The sequence below is a fragment of the Phyllostomus hastatus genome, unplaced genomic scaffold (assembly GCF_019186645.2).
Source record: "Phyllostomus hastatus isolate PE091 unplaced genomic scaffold, TTU_PhHast_1.1 phas_contig_58, whole genome shotgun sequence".
NCBI classification, from domain to species: domain Eukaryota; kingdom Metazoa; phylum Chordata; class Mammalia; order Chiroptera; family Phyllostomidae; genus Phyllostomus; species Phyllostomus hastatus.
The window spans coordinates 4,003,638-4,019,206 of record NW_025333916.1 but is presented as its reverse complement, the minus strand read 5'-3'; the positions used below and the strand labels follow the sequence as shown (position 1 = coordinate 4,019,206).

General features: G+C 41.3%; 1 protein-coding gene across 9 annotated transcripts in view; it reads left to right on the top strand.

Moving 5' to 3' along the window:
• Window positions 1-15,569, top strand: part of CAST (calpastatin) — a 128,089-nt gene that overhangs the window by 78,648 nt on the left and 33,872 nt on the right. For 7 of the 9 annotated variants that reach the window (XM_045847907.1, XM_045847903.1, XM_045847906.1 and 4 more), the window contains 11 exons: window positions 461-544; window positions 4,135-4,206; window positions 5,076-5,174; window positions 6,635-6,715; window positions 7,349-7,387; window positions 7,861-7,950; window positions 8,075-8,164; window positions 9,246-9,347; window positions 12,574-12,657; window positions 13,613-13,660; window positions 14,918-15,013. In XM_045847907.1, coding sequence (XP_045703863.1) covers window positions 461-544; window positions 4,135-4,206; window positions 5,076-5,174; window positions 6,635-6,715; window positions 7,349-7,387; window positions 7,861-7,950; window positions 8,075-8,164; window positions 9,246-9,347; window positions 12,574-12,657; window positions 13,613-13,660; window positions 14,918-15,013 — 885 coding nt within the window. The remainder of the gene's footprint in view (window positions 1-460; window positions 545-4,134; window positions 4,207-5,075; window positions 5,175-6,634; window positions 6,716-7,348; window positions 7,388-7,860; window positions 7,951-8,074; window positions 8,165-9,245; window positions 9,348-12,573; window positions 12,658-13,612; window positions 13,661-14,917; window positions 15,014-15,569) is intronic. The other 2 variants (XM_045847908.1, XM_045847904.1) reach the window with 1 other exon arrangement.

Here is a 15,569-nt window from a genome sequence, read left to right as displayed (position 1 = left end):
CTTTAGATCAGAGGTTATAAATCCGTGGCACACCAGTTAAATGTAGATTATGTGTGTTTTGTTCAAAGGTATTCTGTTTGGCTTACAATGTTATTTAAATTCTTTTTAATAGCTACCAAAAATTAAAGTCAGAATAGTTCATGTAAAATCAGAAGCTTAACTTGAAAAATCAGAACATCTGGCATGGTGGGCTCACATGGCAAGAGCTGGTGAGAGCTTTACACCTGCTGCACACGCTCTAACTTGCCTGGCCCACCTCACTGCACAGACACTGTAAGCTCGTCAGTCCAGCCTTATGTGGTGCTCAGTGCTACTCTGTGTGCAGGCTATGCTAGTGACTGTTCCTGTACAAAATGCCCACAAGGGTCAACTGGCACAGTGGTGACATTTGAAATGTATACTTTTGAAAACAGTCATTCATAAAGACTTAGTCCTGTTAATGTTTTATTTCCACCCTTAGACTAAATCAGGGGACATGATTTCTGCTGGTGGAAAGAGTGCTGTTGCCAATGTAGCTGCGGCATCTGGCAAGTCAGATGACAAGGTGGGTACATGTAAGCAGATGTAGAGTGTACATGGGCTGCAGTGCTTATCAGGCCCTATGAGAAATGTATGCTCCGTGGAGTCCCATTCTACCTGGGCTTTACATCTGGTTCTCGTTAGGGTTCCACTGCTACCACACTCAAATGAAAGTGAACACTGTTTGTACATGAAAATATGTGAAGAGGATCATGTAGTTCAGGGATGTCAAACTCATTTTCACCGGGGGCCGCATCAGCCTCCCAGTTGCCTTCAAAGGGCCAAATGTAATTTCAACTCCATAACAGTTAAGGAGTAGTTACATTTATACAGTCCTAAAATTATTTCAGCTCTTTGAAGGCAACCTCAAGGCTGACATGGCCCCCAGTGAAAATGAGTTTGACACCCCTGCATGTAGTTCAAGGATATAGAGTGAGGAAGATACCAAAATTGATATTAAAATATAAAAATTCAATAAATATTTATTGATCACCTGCCGTATATAGGCCTGGTATCCGTACCAAGGAAATTAACATGCGAATTGACTCAGATCCTGCCTTCAAGGTATACAGGTTTGAGAAGCAAACAAAATTGCCAAGAGCATTTGAATAAGCATCACTCTCAGCTTTCAAGTTTGTTACTGGTAAACCATAAACAGCCATGGCATCCACATGAATTGAAATGGGAGGTTTTCAAAGCAGACATCATCAAACCCCCTCAGAAGAGAGTGTGTGTGCCTGTCTGGCAAATTATGGGCAAGCCCCCCTTAGATCCTTTGATGAGCCCATTAAGATTCTAGCCTGGAGTTGTAAGATGAGAAGCAGTCAACGACTCTGCCATAGCAATACCTCAGCCTGGAGCTGTGTCTCTCTAGAAATGCTAGTAATTATTTCTCTGGAAACCATAAGCAAGTAATTGAAGCAGTAACGAGAAGATGGGGAATGAAAATAGAAAGAAGTAGTATGTATTTATCTGTTTTCCTGCTTCTCAAAATGAGAAAGGCATCTTCCTGCAGCCTCAGTGGTAAGGAAAGTCACAGGACAAATTATGGCACATCTCCCTGAAACATCACACTGCTCTCAGATTTGGAGAGAAAATGCACATTGTTTCTATTCAAACTAATGCAGATCTCTTGTGGAGTACTGGTAAACTTTATACAAACTTTTAAGTGAAAATACCCACTTATTTTTTAAGCTTAATTTAAAAAATATTTCTTGCAGATCACTTGAGACCCCGTGTCCAACCCACCCCAGGGGTACACGTCACTCTCTCTTGTTGATGACGTGAGAATATTTAAGAGAGAGGATTAGATCTGTTAGGGTGGAATGTAATTGGAAATTTTATGTTAGATATAATTTAGGGTTACAGGGAAAGGTGAACAATAAAATTAGGAGAGGCTTATATGGAATTTTGGGTTGCAATGGCTTGAGCTGGAAATTGTGGCAAATCACTTAACTTTTCTTTGCCTTGATTTGTCTTCTGTAAAATGGGGTTGATCAGATCTTCATTTTTTTTTTTTTTGTACTTACATGCTTAAAGCACTGTGTCTGACTCTACCAGTGCAACTCGATGTAGATTAAGTCAGGTTGCAGTTTGGTGAGGACGGGAGGCACTGTCTGATGGTGGGAACCTGCCAGGACTCTGAGCAGATCCAGTTTGAGTGAGGTGTGGGAAGGCAGCTTGGACTGCAGGCTTGCAGAGGAGGCATTGGCATGGAAAAGCATAAGATGTGTTCTGGGTACAAAGTGCATTCCAGTGTTGGGTGAAGCACAGAGGGGTGAGCAGTGGGACCACAAGATCAGAAAGATGGGTGGAGGCATCACTGTGGAGACTGCGAAGGTGAGTTAGTGACTTAACAGGCAGGGAATAAACACTGAAGATTAGTGAACAGATGGAGTGGTACGATTAAAAGTGACTGCAGGGGCTGGGATGAAATGGATTAGAGATGGGAGGGTGGGAGGGTGGTCAGGGGCTATTCTGCTCATTTTGGTGAGTCCTAATTTAGTGTAAATTAGAGCTGAGATAGAATAAGCTAGTGGGGAGTAATGGAGGAGGCATTGCTGAGGTAAAACCTTCAGGTTTCAGGAAATGGTTAGACAAAGGTAAAGTAAAATCTCAGGTAACCTGGAGCTTGAGACTGAATGAGCCGGGTTGGCAACCCCTAATGTGAGGCTCGTACCAGTGCGGGGCCGACATCTATGAGACGGGCGCCTCCTTCAGTGGTGAGCCCAGTCCCTGGTTACCGCTGGGGTGGGCAGAAGTCACAAGAGGAGTTGGTTGAGGAGGAAAAGCCGTGTCTGATTTTGAACAGGCTAAATATAAGTGTTTGAGGTGTCCCAAGAAAGACGTGTAGCAGGGCAATCAGAATAACATTTTGGAGTATCAAAAAATGGGAAGAGAAAGAATTGGGGTAGAAGGAACATGAATGAGTGTCTGCCTAAGGCTGTGGTTGAATCCTGGAGGTGAATTCAGTTGCCTAGACTCAGGCTCACACTTGGTGGCCTCCACAGTACTTTTAATAAAACAGCCATACAGTCATTTATTTAATGCTTACTTAAACATTAAATAATTACAAAGGGCTCAGTATGTGCTAAACACTGGCTTTCACGTTGTCATAGATTCACTTATCTCACCCACACAACCCCAAAGGCAGGTGCAGTCGCTATCCCTCTCACACGTGAGGACACCGAGGTGCAGGAGATGTGACCTGCCTGAAGTCTGAGGCAGCCGGTGCTTGTTGGCGTGCAGACCCAGGCAGTCGGAGTCTGTGCTCCATGCTCTGCTGCCCAGATTTCAGGGACCTGCAAGTGGAACATGGTTTCCTATTGTCCTAATCCTGGCAACTTTGACCATGTAGTTGCTGCCAGGCGCTAAGAGCGGTTGGCCCATGGCCTAGAGAATGATTTTGGATAGGACAACTAGCACACAGCAGAGCCGTGCCAAACGTGTGCAGTTGGGGGCAAAGCAGAAGAGATGCCAGAGGTGGTGGAGAACAGAGGGCACAAACGCCCCAGGGGAACCAGGGTGGTGCTCGGTCACAGCTGCTGTGGGAGGTGAGTCAGGAGAGGGGTCCTCACCAGGGTCTGGGTAAAGGCGTGAAGTCACAGACTGGATAATTATTGGCAATCACTGATAGCACAACTGAAGCAATGTAGGAAGTAAATTCATTTTAGGTAAATAAAGGACAGATGGGTGGTGAGATGCCAAACCAAGGGGTGGGCAGGTCCTGCTGTGTGGGGCAAAGACTGAAATAGCCACAGCTAGAGGAAATGGACACTTGCAGAAAGAATTTTTGGGACTTGCAAAGACTGGCTGTGGTCCCTAGGAGGGGCATCCAAGAATAGTGAAAACAGAGATGGGCTGCTCTCAATTCCAATCTTGGGTCTGTTTTTTACTGTGTGACCTGGAAAAAGAAATGTAACCTCTCTGACCCTTGCTTTCCATATCACTAATCTATCTTATTATTTATTAATATTATGTATGCTCTTCTGAAAAAGGGATATTACACATACAACATAGCCATTAACGTTATAATGAATTCATTTTGATATGTGTAATATTATTGAATTTTATAAATGTATGTGAAGGAGTTTTTATTTCTTTCTAAACCCCTAGCAGAAAAAAGAAAATAAGTCATTAACATCGGCAGTACCAGTTGAGTCCAAACCGGATAAATCGTCTGGAAAGGTATGAAGGTGGCAGTGCATTTCTGCATAAGATACTTATTCATAGCCTCTCGATCAAGATCTGATTTCTTGAGGGCAAAAAATATGAGGTCAGGGTAACTTAAAGAACCTTTTTAATGATTTGCTTTAAGTTAATATAACTGGGTTGAAAGTGTGATATTCCCACATATGTCTGTAATATTTTATAGTATAACCTCCTGTTCCAAAAACTCCAGTTACATACATCCCATGAAGATAACATTCCAGTTTCTTTCCTGCAAATATACCTTGTTTTACCAGAGGTATCACTAAAGAATGTCAGGTACTTCTTCATTCTGAAATTCCCAATTGAATCAGTCTAAATCTAGCAGGCCCCTCCAGCATCGTCCTGTTATCCAAAGGGTTGCAGCTTCCATCCAGGGTCAGGGTAGTCAGGATACATACATACCTAGGTTGCAGGTTCGTTCCCTGGTCAGGACACATACGGCAGGTGGCAGATCAGTGTTTCTTTCTCACAGTAATGTCTCTCTCTCTCTCTCTCTCTCAAATCAATAAATCCTTGGGTGAGGAGATTAAAAAAAAATTAAAGTTAGGAGGCCCCAAATTTTATTACATTAACAGGTAGTTGCAAAAAAAAATTAATCACTTTTTTTTATCTTCACCGCCTTTCCCTCTCTCTCTAAAACTCAATAAATTAAAAAAAAATCGAATCTGTTCTCTGAGACTTTACATTATAAGGTTTAACTGAGACCAGATTTAACTATTTTGATATTTGAAGAACTTTTGATGTTTGGTATTTTTCTACACAGAATGATATTTTATAGTTTTAAAAAATCAAAAGTGTGGTGTATAACAAATAACGTTTAAATCTCTGTTCTCTTTTCTTTTCAGTCAGGCATGGATGCTGCTTTGGATGACTTAATAGATACTTTAGGAGAACCTGAAGAAACTGAACAAGATAATACAACTTATACTGGACCTGAAGTTTCAGTATGTGATCTTAATATCTGTAAAGATTCATTCTTCATGGGTAGGAGAACAAAATAAAGTCACGATGCACAGAAGTGTACCTAGTGTTCTGTTGCTTTGAGAGAAGTAGGATGATGGCAGTATCAACAGCAGTAACTGAAATTAGTATTAGGATGGGAATAGTTTATCCTGTGGCCGCTGCACTATCATATGGATTCAGGAAACATTCATTGCTTGTCTGTGCTGAGATTATTGCTGGCATACAGCCCATTGGGTCATAAAGACTTTTCTGTCCTTGAGATTTAAGACCCATGGACTTGAACTTATTTTGATTACTAGATATTTACCATCTTCAATTCATCCCTATTCTTAATTCCTTAAAAGCAAGACAATTATATATTTTTTAAAAGGAAAAGATATGCTATAAGCTGGAAGGAAGTATTTGCAGCAGAGAGAACAAAGGACTTGTGACAGAATTTATGAAGAGTTTTAAAAAGTGAGAAAAAGACAACCCAATAGAAAATTAGGAGAAAACTTGATGGGCTAATAAACAGTGGAAGTTTCCCTAGTAAGTAGGAAAGTGATATTAAAACATAAAGAGGAATCACTTCACACCAGATTGGGAAAAGTTGTGCAAGTCTGACAGCTCATCGGGAGCTTGTGAACGTGGAGGATGTGCATCCCCTCCAACCAGCAATTCCACATCTAGACCAAGTCCCCAGAGGGAGCCTTGCACTGTGTACAAGGAGTTAGAAGAAAAGCTGTGTTCAAAAGAAGATAAGATAATAAATGGGATACTTTGTAGGGATTAAAGTGGACTATTTATATGTCAACATAGACACAAAAACATAATTTTGAATGAAAATAATATTACATAATGATATGTAGAATATGTACCATTGATATAACATTTGAAAATATGCAAAGTAATGCTGCATATTGTTTGTGGATGCCTGCATGTAGAATAACCATTGTAAAATATGCTCAGCTTTAAATGGGTAGATATGATAAAGTTTAGGTTGGTAGCTATCTCTGGTAACAAGGAAGAGCAATGGAGTTGGAAAGGGCTAAGCTGGAGACATCATTCTATCTAACTTTTTGTAGAAAAAACTATAGATCTGATAGAGTTAGGTATTGGTTATATAGACATTTATTGTTATTAGCTGTACTTTTGTATGAATTGGAAACATCAGCGAAATACATTTAAAGTCAAATGTCTTTTAATATAGGAATCAAGTTTAATAGAGTGATTTGGATATTTCGTAGCATTACATATGGGTTAAACTAATTAAATAAGGGAAGGTGTTTGTATAAGCTTTGAATTTCAGAGTTGTGGAAAGTATTGACTTCGTAATGTTTTACATTTTATTTCAGTAGTTTCATAAATTAAGAATGGAATAGTACTTTGGTTTCAGAATATGCCTATAATATTCTCAACTAATTAATTATATAATATCACTGTGTGTGTGATTTTATTACAGGATCCTATGAGTTCTACCTACATAGAAGAATTGGGTAAAAGAGAAGTCACAATTCCTCCAAAATACAGGGAGCTTCTGAATGTAAGTTAAATAACCATTTACTTTTACTTTACTGTTTCCTTTTTGGTAGTATAATCTTTATCACATCAATGTAGTCACAGTTTTTTAAATTTAGGAAATAAATGGAGCATAGGAAGTTGTCATTACTATGGCACTCACTATATCATTTTGCTAGAGCTACCATAACAGAGTCACAGACCGGGTGACTTAAACAACAGAAATACATTGTCTCACAGTCCTGGTGCTAGAAGACCAGAATCAAGGGGTTGGGCAGAGTTGGTTCCTTCTGAGGGAGGGCCTTGAAGGAAGATCTGTTCCAGGCCTCTCTCCTTGGTTTGTAGAGCTATCTCCTATACATTTCTTCACATGGTCTTCTCTCTATGGGTATTTCTGGCCCATATTTGCCCATTTTATAAGTACACCAGTTATATTGGATTAGGGTCCATCCTAATGTCCTCATGTAGCCTTAATTGCCTCTTTAAAGGCCCTATCTCCAAATACAGTCACATTCTGAGGTACTAGGGGTTAGGACTTCAATAGTGTGATTTTGGGGAGGACATAATTCAACCCATAACAGTTACAGAGCAACACATTTTGCTGATTGTAAGGATTAATTTTGACTTCTCAACATTATCAAATTAATATTTGTTTCAGAAAAAAGAAGGAGTCACAGGGCCTCCTCCAGACCCTTCGGTGAGTTTACATAAATGTCTTCTAAGATACAAATGAGCACTTTTTATATCTTTGGTTAGCGGATAGGGCTGTATTGTGGCTAAAGTAATCTCTAAATCGGATGAAGTTTCCATCTGCTCGGAGGAAGGGGGTGAACGAGCGTGAGAGTTGTCTCGGTGCTTACTGGTTTCATACAGAGTTCTTTGGAGAGGAAGAAAGATGAAGTCAAGAAAGTTTTAGGATAAAACAAATGTTAATAAAAATAGAATGGGAAATATCCCAACATGTAATGCATTTAGAAGAGGGAACAGAAAGATAATATTGCAAAACCCATTCCCTTCCAAACACAGGCTTTCTTCTGAGTTACTTTCTTAACAAGTCTCCTGTGGTGGTAAAGGACTTGCCAAAGTACAGTCTCCCTTTGCTGGGTTTGTAGTCTGGTCTTTCGCTCGAATGATCCCCTGTGTTACCCATTGTGGTGCCTGTTTCTTTAGAAACCCGCGGGGCCCGATGAAGCCATTGATGCCTTGTCATCGGACTTCACCTGCAGCTCTCCTGCCCCTGGGGGAAAGAAAACTGAGAAGGTATTCTTTTTAATGTTACTAGGGCAACTTGTTAGAAACCCTCTCAACTTTAAAACAGCTTTTTAGTTCTGGTGTTTACATTTCCCTCATCTATAAATGTAATCTTTCATCCTCTCTTTTTCAGAAATCTACGGGAGAAGTGTTAAAAGCTGAGTCAGCCAGGGTAATCAAAAGTGCTGTTCCACCCCTTGAGAAAAAAAGAAAGGTGGAGGAGGTATAAATGATTACTTTTTTGAAACTAACCGTGGTCTATGAGACAGCAGTTGCTTTCCTGAGGTTGAGCTCACTGATTTAGGACAGTCGCATCCCCCAGCAGCATCTCTTCTCTCTGGGATCCACGGGGAAGGGTGAAACTTCGGTGATATTCACCTCCAGGCAGGCCTTCTGCGTTTCTGCAAATGCTTATGGGAGGTTTCAGCAAATCTTCTTGGTTGGGAATGAAGATTGTCTCACCATTACAATACACAGAGGGCAGGACACCAGAGAAATTACACTCTTGGAACATAAAATCTTCAATGTGGTCTCCTTGAGGAGTTTGAGCCCTGTGAAATGACAAGAGAGAGGGGTGTTGTAGCCGCTCCTGTCCACCTCTCTTAGCCACAGTCAGCTCTGAAGAATTCTCACGAATCCTGAAATGTGGCCTTCCCTGCTCTGGGCTGGAAGAGAAAAACATGCCCACTGCAAACAGACCAGATAATACAAGCAACAGTTTCTGTCGGAGCAGCTCTGCCTCTCTCCTGCTGGAGGGACTGTTTTTTTTATCTGGCTGGCGGGGAGCAGTGAGAGCGCCACACCCCTGAGAGTGGGTGTTCCTGCAGTGACAGCCTTTGGGCCTTCAGAGAAGAAGGCAGCTGGGCCACCTCGGCCTTCCCTGCTTCCGGGGCTTAGCTGGTTTGCCACAGGACAGGTTGCCAGAGGCATATTTAGAAAAAAAAAAAAAAGACAAGACAGTGAAAGTTTACTTTTGCGGCTTTTATTTTGATATGAGTACTTTGTAATGGCATAATTATGGTTACAGTTATACTTCTAGCTTGCTAAATAAGAGGTTCGGTGTACCCCTGGGGGCACTGTTACCGTAGCAACACGGCTTGGCCCCCATTTTCACTCCCTGGTAAGTTCTCTATTATTTCTCTCTTTTGCTAGGTTTCCCATAAAATTGCCTTCCTGAAGTCCTTCTCCAATCCATGATTCATCTTTTAGATTTGAAAACTGTATTTCACAAAGAAGTGGATCGATTGTTCAGGCTGAGGAGAGAGTCTCTTTTTCTAATGGACAGAATTTTTCCTTTGTAACAGGACACAATGAGCGACCAAGCCCTGGAGGCTCTTTCCGAATCGCTGGGACACCGGAAGTCCGAGCCTGAGCTCGACCTCAGCTCCATTAAGGAAGTCGACGAGGTAGGGACCTTGGGGTTCTTCCAAAGCCTGCTAGTCTGCAGGTTACAAAACTAAATGTGCTGTGCGTGTTTAGAATTTTTGCACAACTTTTGTTTTATTTGAGATGTAAAATGAACTGCTCTTCATTCTGCCTTACTCTCAGGGTCTCTGGTTAATTTAGATAGTTGTTGCTGGGAGTTAGCAACCGAGGATATTTGAGTATTTGTCTTGTAAACCATGTAGAATTTTACTATTTAAAATGAACACTAATCTCCTTTGCCAATGCTTAAATGACACCTGACTAAACAAGATAACACAGAGGCAATGGTCTGGTGAGGAATAGGTTTGTCTGCTCTTACGGAAGTTGGAAATTTGTGTTTTCAGAGGGTTTGGGGTACTTCTGTTTATAAGGAGAGAGGAAGATGACTGCAGGTGGGTGGAGAGATCCTTCTTTTTATCGCTATGGGAAAAAATGTTGAAAATGTGGCTGAAATTAGGATCAAATCCAGCAACAATTACTCTGTAACTGAAGCTGCTGCATGTTGAGAACATGATGCTGGGGGGTTATTGTCCCCACACGTAACAAGATCTTCACAATTGTAAGCCAAAGCAGGCTTGTGTTTGGTGGAACAGAGTTGTAATATTAAATTATGATTTTTAAAGAATATTTAAACTGAGTCCTCTGCTGGGATGGGGGGGCGTGGGGGAGAGAAAGGAAGGAAGAGAGTTGCCCTGGGGACTTCTCCAGCCAGGTGGTGTCCTGGGGGGGCAGGCACAGAAGTGTAGCCTGGGGACCCTTCAGAGCACCGCCCTGTCAGCTCAGCCTGGGGGGCTGGCAGGTGCTGCTGTCACAATGCTGCTGCCTATGTGGTCACTTCCTGTTCTGAGTCACCGGGGAAAGGGAGCCCCAACTACTCCCAGCAGCTCTCCCTGAGTCTGGGACCGCCCTGAGAAAAATGGGCCAATTTCTATCTTCGACTTTCCTGGAGGGCTTGCCAGCCGCAGCGTGGCACAACGAGCTTTGTGAAGGCGAACGCAAGGGAGCAGGGGAGGCAGTCCTTGTCCTCCAGGACCAAGTAAAGTACTGGGAAGAAAGGAAATTTGGGCCTAGTTAAAGAACAAGTATAAATGGCCCCGGACACGGACAACAGCATGGGGATTGACTGTGGGAAGGGGGGCAGAGGGCAGGGGACTGGGCAGGAGAGAGCAACGGGGGAAAATTGGGACAACTGTAATAGAACAACAATTAAAAAAAAACACAACGTGAGATGCACTTACATAGAGCACTCAGATAGAAGCCCGTCTAAAGGAAGGTGGGGTCCTGGGGGAACCCGGGGGCAAGTGGAGCTGTGGTTACAGGGCAGGGGCAGTGAGTCAACTGTACTTTCGCCTCAGGCTTTTTACAGATAATTAGGTGGTTTCATAGGACAGTAATTTGGGGAGGGAAGCTATAAACATACATCCCAGGACAAAAAGAGGCTTAGAGTAACTAAAATCAGATGTAGAAAATATTAAATAAGTTATTGTGTTGAATTTTTACTACGTGATGGTGAATTCATTACTTCCTGGATGGTCTGATGCTATGATTAGGCTCATGAAGGGCATCTTCTATAGGCGTTCACAATCACTCCAGTACCTTCCATGCTAGAGAGCGCTCTGAGGAAAAACTATGTAATGCTTCAGAAAAGGGGTCCATGCCTACTTGTCACTTTTGTGAGATACCATAACATAAAATAATATTTATACTGATACCTCATTAGTAATCTTCCCCATTTCTATGTGTGGTTATCTAGTCTGTTTCAATTCAGTAGGTATTTCCTAGATATTTCCTTCCAGTGCCTACAGGTTGGATGGGGTGGGGGGAGGCCAGCTTGCTTGCCCATCACTCACCTTTTGCTGTGGATGGTGGTGGAGGGGCCGGAGGCCACGCTCAGGCGAGCTTCACTCATGGTCCAGTTCCTAACTGGCCACGGACTGGTACCAGTTCTCGGCCTGGGGATTGGGAACCCCTGATTTAAAGTATACACGGATCAAAAAGGAATAGAAAGGATCTAGCTGTGCATTTAATCTTTGTTGCGAGCAGGACTGAATGGAATGGAGAGGACAGTCTTACCAAACAGGTGACCTTGACTTTCATGCAGGCTGGTTTATAGGCAGAGACCTCACAAGTCCATGAACTAAGGAGTTCCAATGCATAATGGGGTCTCTCCATATTTGCAGTAGATTATAACTGGAAATGTTGGGGGGGGAGCTTTTATCCCTTATTGAGAGGGGTTATTCTATAGAACAATAAAACTGTAATTCCGAAGCCTAGAAGAGTGCCTGGTTCATTAAAGTGCTTAATAAATATTTTTAAATTAATCCGGTAACTAAGCATTCAATGGAGAACTACAGTCTTAGACTGAGATGTAGGTGGAGCAGTGGGTTGAGCTGGAATTTGCTAAGTGACACCAGCCCGCCCTTTGTGCCCCGGACCTCCTTGGTTTGGAATTTAAATCTATACCTTGACATAGGTACAAATTGTTACCGATCATGGAGATTCGCATTACTTAGCAATTGTTTAAAATGCAAATGTTATATCTTAGAAGCAAGGGATCTAATATAGAACTACTGTGCACCTTTAGTTTTAATGGAGTTGGCTGTTCAAGGTTCATTAATCCAGTGAAGTCCTGGTGTTATTGGAGGGAGTCCTGTACTAGTAGAAGAGGTAAAGCCAGTTTTCCATGGGTCAGCCAAGACTTGCGATGGGCTGCTCTCCCATTTCTGGCTGTGGTCACCATTCAAGACACAGAGTTTTGTCCCCTGGAGATAACTACCTCATTGAGTAAGAAAGGTGAAGGCTGGTAAAGTAGTCGCAGCTAACTTCTGCACTGTGCTTAACCACCTCTGAGGATATTTTATTTACTTTCCTCTGGTGATCCTTACAAGTCAGTAGCTAGGTAAGGATTACTATAGCCCTGTTTAGAGCTGAAGAAACTGAGCAAAAGGAAAACTAAATGGCTCCCCCAGGTTATACAGCACCTCCCCAGGGGGCCTGGCTGTGCCGTTTTCCTCAGTCACCCCCCTTGCTGCCTTCCTCAAAGCCACTTACTGTGGCTTCTGCCTTGCACAAGTTGACAAGCACATACAGACACTTTTATCTGATTTGATCTTCTCTACAACACCCATGTGATACATAAAGTGATACCATCTTATTTTACATGTATTATCCAAATGTTTTTTTTTTTCTTCTCTCCACTTCCATCAGGCAAAAGCCAAAGAAGAGAAACTAAAGAAGTGTGGTGAAGATGACGAAACAATCCCATCAGAGTACAGATTAAAACCTGCCACGGTATGTTGTTAGCCTTGGTGTGTAACAGCAGCGCACACTTCTGGCCTTCCTTCATGCTTTGGGCGTCTGTTCCCATTATGCTTAAGGACGTGTCTGTCCTGGTTCACATACTCACTCTGAAAACCCTGAACGCTTTCTGTTCTGCTCTCTACAGTTGAACCCTTTAAAAAGTGGTTTCCTAAGCCATGATCATATCTTTATTAAAATTCCCACAAATTCAAGTGTTTCTACTATAAGCAATGCTTGACATAGACTCTTAACCTTACAGTAGAAGGAACAATTTGGGAATAATTTTTTTCTCTGCCTGCTGTGTGGATAAAAGCACCATAACTCTAAGTGGTAGATATGAACGTACAGCTGTTTGTCAGTATCCTGAGTTGAAGTTTTGTTGGGTTTGGTTTGAGGTGAGGTGAGGATGGTGGACTAACTCCTATAATTACATCTGTAATTTATCTCTGATCTAATACACATAAACTTATGACAGAGTATAGTGTGATTCTCATAAGTTCATAGATGGAAAGATCTATGAAATATTTGTAGTTGTAAATATTCTAAGTTGTAAAACCTCATATCCAAAAAAAATAAATAAAACAGTATTTTGGGAATAATATCTAGCTCTTTAACTGGGTTGGAGAATTGGGGCTTTAAAAAAACTTTCATTAATGTAGATGCACATTTCTTGTTAAAGATATTTAAAATTCTATTTTTCTATCAAATAGATGAAATTTTTAAGCAACTTTTAAAGAAAAGTAAATGCATTATAGTTGATATTTGGTCTTTTGATTTTTACATCTCAAATCTTTATTCTGATACTGTATAAAAGATAAATCTGAAATGAAAATTCACTTAAATATAAGGAAAAAAATGCTCTCCTCTCATATCCTGAAATTCCCCAAGACAAACTTAGTAAGACATGAAAGCAAACTTTTCTATTTCATTTTCATTTCATTTACAGGATAAAGATGGAAAACCACTACTGCCAGAGCCTGAAGAAAAACCGAAGGTTGGGAGATGAATTTTTTTCTGGATACTTCAAAACAATAGGACTGTGGAGTACAGATAATTTTCACAGACAGGATTTCACCATGGAGACTTGACACAGCACCCTAGTATTAAGGAGAGGGAACTTCTGATAGCAACACAGGGCTCAGAGCTGTGACTCCTTTTCACACACTTTAATTATTTTCCCCATGGATTAACACCGGACTGTTATAAATTTCTAGGTGACATTCGCCGAACATTAGGAACTAATGTCAAGTGGGCCCTTAAATTAGATTGTTAACACTTAGAGCTTGATTCTAAATACAGCAGCAAATACTCTAATGACTCTACACTGCCATCGTTCACACTGGTGTCAGCCAGGGTGGCTATCTACCACGATAATACTGAGCAACATTTATCAGTCATTTACCATGCACCTGACGCTGCACTAGATGCCTTTCATATGCTAACTTTTTGAGTCCCCACTGAAGGAGGAAGGTGCCATTATTATTGCCATTTTACAGGTGAGGAAACTGAAATACAGAAAGATTATATAAATAGCTTAAGGTCACACAGCTAGGAAATAGCAAGGTGAAGACTCCAAACTTGGGCCGCTTGACACTGGGGCCCAGCTCGAGAGACCTGTGTGATTCTGTCATGGATTACTGTTATCAGTCAAAATCTCCACTGCCCTAAACAAGTACTCGACCTCACCTGAAGGTAGTAGGGATAACAGATTTCCTGCCCAAACCCTACATAGTCATAGGAGAGGGGGACATGATCTGTTCTTCCACTGACTTATTCAGAAGGGAAGCCATTAGGAAGTAGAAAAGTGATCACAAAAGAAAAAAAACTATACACATCTTCTTTGGAAAGAACAGGCAATTTTATTTGAATAAAACTACTTTGTAATTGAAGTGTCAGGAAAACTTTAAGCCATTAACATTTTTGTGGTACTGAGGTGTTTAATATTCCTTATTTGTTGCACAACATTTATATCTTACACTGATAAATGAAATGTCCTGTATTAATTAGCTTTTTTAGATCCTAAAGTGTAGGGATGGGCAAAAGTAGGCTTGCAGTGGTTTGTATGGAAAACAATTCAATGATTAATAAATCATAAACAAGAATAAACTTTGTGTTTTGCATATTCACATACTACTTTTGCCTCACCCTCTGTGGCCAAATATGTGTTAACTAGAAAAACTCCTTTATGAAAACTTATTTAACAAAGTAAAAAATAGTCACTTAATAATACACAATGTCTCTTATATTTCAGCCCTTGAGTGAATCCGAACTCATTGATGAGCTGTCAGAAGATTTTGACCAGGCCAAATGTAAAGAAAAACAATCCAAGCCAACTGAAAAAACAGAAGTATGTTTCTAAAATTCAGTCTGGTTTTGCTTGTTTTTTAATGTTTTTCTGTAATCTTAAACATGTGAGACCCACAGTATTTCAGCATGAAGTGATTGACAAAAAGGCCCATTTTGCCACCTTTTTCTACACGCAGTGTTTGTTTTGCTGCCTTCTGAATATGCTTTCTTTCCCCAAGCTGACCCGACTTTCTTGCGATTAAGTCCTGTAATTACTCTGTCAGGAAAGCATCCACACCCATGCTTTCCCTTCTGTTCCTGCCTCTGTAACTGACAGAGTTGTCCTTCAAGTTGTCATCACTCACCTCCAGGTGGCAATGGCCTCTGTCTTCAGCCTCCTTCGGTCCATCCCATGTGTCCACCAGAATTATTCTCTCTCCAGCAGGCTTATAGTCACATCCTTCCCCTGTTCCAGTCCTTAGGAGCTTCCCATTTCTCACAAAAGTAAAGTTTCTACTAATGTGTTCTGGTCCACGCTTCCTTTTCTGCCAAGGTGCGTCCCCACGTCACTAAACTATGACATTAAGTGTGTGTCTCCATGGCTTTTCTCATAATGG